General features: G+C 30.3%; 1 protein-coding gene across 1 annotated transcript; it reads left to right on the forward strand.

Moving 5' to 3' along the window:
• Positions 1-396: 396 nt before the first annotated feature.
• On the forward strand, positions 397-7,529 carry LOC148270668 (transcription factor collier-like; the record flags this gene model as incomplete). The annotated part of the gene is made up of 7 exons (XM_088242305.1): positions 397-554; positions 1,871-1,997; positions 2,145-2,236; positions 3,535-3,718; positions 4,896-5,072; positions 6,262-6,444; positions 7,413-7,529. Coding segments are annotated over 7 exons (923 nt in total), but the record flags the coding sequence as incomplete, so codon positions are not given.
• Positions 7,530-7,808: the final 279 nt, after the last annotated feature.

Below are 7,808 nucleotides of genomic sequence, written 5' to 3' on the forward strand. Positions count from 1 at the left end.
AGTTATCAATGTAATTTTTATAAATAGTGTATAATACTGTGTTTTACGTTTCTAATGTTTTGTTTTCTTACTGTTTTGGATTGTATTAGCTAATATAATGTATCGTCACAAAAATGTTATATTTTTACAAAAACGGCCGAATTTTTATTTATAACTCCTGGGAGTAAACATCCTGTTTATGTTTTATTGATAATAATTTAAAATAGAAAAAAGATGTTTAGTAAATTAACTGTTGTTATTAATGATTTTTAAAGTAAATTTAAATTCTGTTGAAGAATTTTTCTCTTAAAGAAAATGATAGTTCAGAGAAAAAATGTATCAAATCTCACTCTTTTTACAACCTAAGCAAAGTTTTTCAATTCTTTTTCCTTTATTTTCTGTTTTCCTTTTTCGCAGCTGGTCTTTACCCTCCACTGCCCGTTGCCACCCCCTGTATAAAGGCTATTTCTCCATCAGAGGGTTGGACGTCCGGAGGGTCGACGGTCATCATCGTAGGAGACAACTTCTTTGATGGACTCCAAGTTGTTTTTGGGACAATGCTCGTCTGGAGCGAGGTAATGGCTACGAAATCGTCGTTGCTTATTTTAAGTTAAGAGCAAAAACCTAAATAGATTGGCATTTTTTTCATGACACTTCGTAAGAAAACACGGAAAGTAACAAAATCAGTATGGAAAAAATACAAAATTACATGTTTTTATTGTTATACTTTATGCGATATTATTATTTATTAAATATGTGGCATATGCCAATTGCAACGGTTATTTAAAGAAATATATTATTTACAAAAAACTGAATATAAAGAACATAAAAATATGTAGCAAAGACAAACAAGGGAAATTAAAAATTGGTATGCAATATATTTATAAATACGATCAACATATAAGACTTTGAGCTAACCCATGCCAATTCATCTTCATCTTACACTGTGTTAATGGCGAAGAAGTCGTCGGAAAGCCGAAATGTCTATCCCAAAAAATTACAACTAATGTAATGAATTGAAAAATCTACATATTCTAGACATTGGACATAAAATACAAGTTGCTCCTAGAAGATTTGATAAATATCAGATTTATTAAATTTCGGTGACAGTGTTAGGAACATGAAAAGAAATTGATTGTAAAAGAGACGCGACATCACTTATAGCATTAAGTATTTAAAAAATGGATATAAGGTCCATCTCCGTTTTACGATTCTCCAACGAAGACAGATTGAGAGATTGCTCTATAACAAAATAGGAATATTTACCCCTTTGCAATCCAAGCAACTATGCCACTTTCCTTAGAAAACAGAGTTAGGCAGACTTAAAATGGTCAACATAAATCCTTTAGAATGGAGACCAAATTGGAGAAGTATATTCTAGATGGGGTCGAACTAGTGAGCGGTAATGAGTTTTGATGGTATTAATATTTCTGAGGTCCGTCGTCATTCTATTGATTTTTGTTGGTTATTTTTATTGTACTATTATGATACTGAGTTTAACCGGAATAGAATAGTCAAAAGCTAAAAACACCATAATATATGGATTAAAATTTATTTAAGTAAGAATAGGTAGATTAAATCTTGTATTTACCCCGTAACACTTTGTTTAGGGGACCTTCAGACAAAAATAATCAAAGTCAATTCCAATTATTTTTAAATCTCTATCCTTACTGCTTTTGTACTCGAATATTGCATTTTATAAAAAAAATACCAGTCTCAAAAATGTCACGAAAGCGAAGAAACACGTTAGTTGTTGCTCCAAATTTGTAGATTTATGTTTCACATTTCTTTTATATCTCTAAAAAGCTATTTGAGTCAACTTTTACGGGAAAGGTTATAATTAATTAAACAATTGAACAAAACGTAATGGTTGCATTTTATTTTATTTTAGCTGATAACTTCTCATGCAATAAGAGTACAAACCCCTCCTCGCCACATTCCAGGAGTTGTAGAAGTGACGCTTTCGTACAAAAGTAAACAGTTTTGTAAAGGAGCGCCAGGACGATTCGTTTATGTCTGTGAGTATTTAAATTGAACCACAATTTTAAAATTCTAAATATTTTCAATACAAAAATACTTATTCACATAAAGTTATATAAAGTTATATTAACAGTTACATGTTTTAAACGAGATTTAATATATTTGTGTGTTTGTCTTACGCTCAGCAGCACTTAACGAGCCCACGATAGACTATGGATTCCAAAGACTACAGAAGCTTATACCAAGACATCCAGGCGACCCAGAAAAGTTACCGAAGGTATTTTTTAGCCATACGTATTTGTATTAGATTAAAACTTTTCAAAAATCAAACAAAAATTCTTTTTAATATTCAATGATCTTTTAGTGTATGTAATTAAAAAGGTTTTAAAGTTCAATTAATAAAATATAAAGACATAGTTCACACAGTTGCTTTGCGAAAATTAAACGGTTCATGCAAAAACAAGAATAATAATTATGTAAAAATTCGGTAAAAATATTAAACAAAGTATTATGTTATAACTTATATTTAAATACCTACAAGTTATAAATAAAAAATACTCAGTACGCATCCACTTATTTATTTGACCAATTAGCGTTTTCACACTGTAATGGGCATCTTCTGACTGTTAAATATTAAACAATCATTTATTCAAAACTTACTTTTATTTTAAGAATAGGTTAAACTTCTTTTTTTTTAATAAGTCGAAAGAGATACAATAATATTTCAATGAAACAGAGTATTATTGCATTTTTTTCGACTTATTAAAAAAAGTGTTTCCTACTTTAAAGGTAAATTATAGTTTTTTTATAAATGATCCTTACACTGTACAATATTTATCTGTCTGAAGATGCCTATTACAGGGTGAAAGTGCTAGTTGGTCAAATAAATAAGTAGATGTGTACCAAGTATTTTTAATTTTCAACTTATATTTAAATATAAGATATTTTATAAAAAACAATGGAATTCCATCAATGATTGTCAACAAATAACACAAATAGAAACAACAAACTATGATTTAAAAAATACAATAGAACTTAAATAACAAATCAATAAAAGCTCACCAGCGTCCGTATGACAATGGCAAGTTCAAGAATCAAATCAAAGAAGAAAGAAGAAAAAAAAAAGAAAAAAATCACAATATGTTCAACTACAGGTATAGTTGTCGCCAGATTAGAAGGCCTTACATGGCAATAGTTTTATGCCACGGTCACTATGTGAGCGTAGGCATTCTTATCTAAAAAAAATTCGAACAAAAAATTTCGAGACCAAAATTTAATTTGAAGTTATGGACAACTAAACTAAATGTGTTAACTTTTTGTCGTAATTGGGGCCCAGGTTTGCATCAACTTATAAAATTCCTAATTTTATAATTGTTCACTATTCATTTTTTGTCATAGCTTGAGGTATTTTGAATAGTAAATTTAAGTTCTCTTCAAAATGTTACAGTTTAAATAAGATTAACATCTCATATCATGCGTTTGGACTAATAATCCAAACTACATAAAAATCTTTTGCGACTTTCGTATCATTTGGGATTTGAATTTATTGTGGTAATTAATTCATGCGTTTTTCAGGAGATTATTCTGAAGAGAGCAGCAGACTTAGCGGAGGCTTTATATTCAATGCCGAGAAATAATCAGTTGGGGCTGGGTGGGCCAAGATCACCCCCCGGTGGGGGAATGCCTTCAGGGTTCAACTCCTACGCTGGGCAACTGGCGGTTAGCGTGCAAGATTCCGCGGCCGCACAGTGGACAGACGGTAAGAAATCCATTTCAATCTATCTTGCTATTATGATGCATTAGACACAGTATTTGCAAACTTTGTAACATTCATCACACTAATGTAAGATAAGTGTAACCCATCAGGCATCATGTTTTTACTAACTTTTTGAAACTTTGTTTTCCACTATGTTTTTCATTTTATTTTAATCATCACCTTTATTAATTTTTTTCTATGTATTGATTACTGTTTGTTTTTTTTGACCGGCTTAGAGCGTAGTTAATAACCCCAGTTAGATAGTCAAAGCAACTGTGTATAAATGTATAATTTAATGCATATAATATGAAAATAAATAAAATAAAATAATTATTGTTCAATGCAATAACCACTTATCCTTTACTTTAAATAATTTATTAGTAAAGTTTTACCATTAGTAATAATTAATTATTCAAACCAATCCATTGATATTATTGTATGAAAATTAACTTAACTTATTTCCAACTTACAGTTGTATTTATTTAAAAATTCTGTTTTGATGAAGAGGTGTTTTTAAAAAATATATATTTAAAGATCACAAGTGAAATTTTGAATCATTGTGGACAAAAAAACAAAAGTTTATAAAATATTTTTATACGTAATGCAATAAAGTACTTTAATATAAATAAAAACGATCACCTTGCTTTATTGAAGAGGCAAAAATCTTGTGCAATAATTACGAATTATAAATTTACAAAATATTATTATTAATATGTTCAAGTGATATTAATAGGTTGTATTACTGAATATTTTTATTGTACATTTATCTGATAATTTTTATCTTAATATTATTATATATTTATTTAGTTGATAAGTTCTTTTTATCTTTATTAGTATCTTTCGGTAACGATATAAAACTGCTTGTAAATAATTTACTGAAAAATTCCATCTTAGAACTGACTGAGCCACGTTAGGCGGAGACTCACTTATCAGAGGATACTCCATAATTATGATAAAATGCTCTTATGTTCCCTGAAAACACATATAATATATGTGTGCCTATATGCAAATGAAAAAATATTACGTAAGAAACCTTTACGTTGAATACATTTAATTTTTTAGATAAATTATCATTTTGAATAATTTAAATATTGAGTTATAAACAATAAGTTAGGTATATACGAGATTTTTGATATTCGACTAAAACATTTTTGTCTGACCGTCAGGTTTTTTCTTTTAGAAGACTACGGCAGGGGGCAGAGCGGGAGTGCCTCGCCACGTGGGTCAGGGGGCGGGGTACCCGGGGGCTACTGCTCTAGTGCTTCCACCCCACATTCAGGCCCCCTTAATGGCTATGGGCCCCCGTCACAACTGTGCCAAGTCTCATCTGCCACAGGAATATTCAACTCTTCATCAAGTGAGTATTTCACCGTGCATTGAAGTCACGAATAAATACAATAAAATAATTGAGCTCATGGTAGGAGAAGAGCTGACTGACATGTTAAAGGTTAAGTAAATTCGTTGGTTAAATTACATTTCTGTAATCAGCAACCAAAAATATTTTTTCCCCAGTTCTCTATATACAAAACATCCATGTCAATTCAATTATCAAAACAGTTTGGTAAAAAAAAATTAGAAAAACGTTCACTTTGAATACAAAGTTTGACCATTTTATTGTATGTTTCACTTCCCCTGCAACGGGTTCAATTGTAATCGATGTGTTTTTTATTTGTTTCAATATTGAAATTATCGTACAGCTCTACTAAATATTCTGGAAAGTGGGAAAAAAAAACAAGTTAGCTTAATTTTCAAAAAATTTAGTTTAACTTGATTTCGATAATGACAAAAAAATAATTAAGGTGCATTGGGGATATTATTATACTCCAATGAAAATGCGAATGTTTTCGTGCTTTAGTAAATTTAGTTATTTTATGAATTTTTATTGAGTTTGCACACGTTAAATGGAAACAATCAAAATAAATCATAATTATTTCTTAAAATATTATTGTTCATTATTTTCTGGCATAACTTTTATAACAACCATAACTTTAAGTCCTTATCCTAAAACCTGTCCTTATTTTTTGTTTAAAACCATAAATTTGTCCATTTTCATTATTGTTTGATTTTATATTTTTTTAATATGTTTTCATTATTTATTAAAAAAATATATCACAATTAAGGAAACTACTTTATCATATATGTCTATAACTTAAATATTATTGAATAATAAAAGTAACTTACAAAATAAAACACTGTACAAACTTACCAAAATACCGCAATGCCTATTAACCATTAAAAGAGTGTCTTACAATTTTAAAAAAATCAATACAAATAAGGTTTATGAAAATTTGACGTCTGCACCGAAATTTTTGATCATCTATTTATTTTAAAACGTGTTCGCAAATAGTAATGTCTTGCAACGAATTCGTGCAATGAAATCGGCAATTTACTACTGTGTAACTGTCATGTAAACAATTATTTACCTCTAATATTTAACATATATTTCAACCTGAAATTACATAAAGAAAATATTAAATGTATTATATTTACCATATTATTATTATTATGATTTTTCTTTACGCTTTTATTTTTGTTTGCACCCCCAGTTGCATACGGCGATTCCTATTACGCCCATGGCCACCCAAGCAACAACTGCGGAACTGTGTCTATCGCCAGCACCCAAGGGGGGAACAGTTACAAGAGTAAAGACAGGAGTGCGTTCCTACCAGTGCGACATGGATCTCCGCCCTACAGAGCCTTGGCCAACTGCCAACACCTTGCCGTGCAATGTTAGTCACCATTTTATTTTTAAATCCTTATTCCTTTATTAACCGATCCTTTACCATTGCCAAAATACCTGATTTTAGTAGATCAGAATCATTTTTCCGTTAGTTCTTTGTCTATTTTATTCTATATCCTTATAACGTTTTGACGAGAGTAGAGCTCTGAGCGTTGTTATAATTATTATGTAAATATTGTGTTCGTTGTTAAACATTTTTCCCAAATTTTAAATACTCGTAAGTGATTGTTTTTATTCATTAAAATAGTATAAAACAGTGTAAAAAGAATACTGATTCAATATTTTTAAGATACGGAAATTGAAAAAAAAACACATATTTTAATGCTCATATTATAATTAACACAAAATAATGTGTATATTAAATAGATTGCAGTTTTTTTCATAGTTCGAAAATATCATAAAATTGTAATAAAATATTTTTGCAATTTCATGATACCATTTGAGTAAATTTGCATTTTTTTGATGTACTGATATAATATATTTCTCGAACTTGACTCACTGAATCATATTTTTTTTTATATTTTTTTTTATTTTTTTTTTTTTGCACCACAACAGGCCAGGAGGCCCAATTACAGTGGTGAATTACATCACAGAACACCCAGGCTTGAGAAAAATCACATTTTATTTTTTGTGTTCTCACCGGGAATCGAACCCGGAACCTTCCGAGCGTGAGTCAAGCGTCTTGACCACTACACCACGGAGGCCGCCATCATATTTTGAAGTGAGTTTTTTGCGCAACAAAATGTTTATGATCGATTATTGCCATGAAAGTGATATTGATATTCTTAATTTTATTTCAACTTAATTATTATCAGATAAAATTAGAGAGATTACCTAAAATGTAAATGCTTACTTACGACCGTTTAAAAAGACACTCATTTACGTGAATCTACCAACCTTTTATAGTTATTTATCAATTAATTTGGGTTTTAAGGTTTGATTTTCGATTGTTCGCAGGAATGGGAAGCATAGTCTCATCACCCTTCTCAACAATGAATCCCTTCGCCCTACCGACCTGCTCCTCACAAGGATACCCAGGAAGTCCTTTAGTCAGTTCCAGCAAGTAACACCAATGCAACCTCTCGTTTGTGGCGCTGTGACAGTGATCTCACCATACCTTGCTCACGGCGACACAGACTGGGGTGTAAAATTGTTTTCATACTTATCATTAAGATGATCTTCGAAGAGCATTTAAAAGACATTAACTCCTAAAATGTATAAGTGCTTCGTTCCTTGTTCACAGTGATACAAACTGAAGTGACACTTCTACTAATTTAGAGGTAACTCTTACACTACTCATTGTGCTGACTCTCTCTGATCATTAAAAAGACATTAACCTTTAAATAATTGTTC

Source organism: Micrasema longulum, unplaced genomic scaffold (assembly GCF_059751315.1).
Source record: "Micrasema longulum isolate JH-2025_06_02 unplaced genomic scaffold, ASM5975131v1 h1tg003610l, whole genome shotgun sequence".
Lineage (NCBI taxonomy): Eukaryota > Metazoa > Arthropoda > Insecta > Trichoptera > Brachycentridae > Micrasema > Micrasema longulum.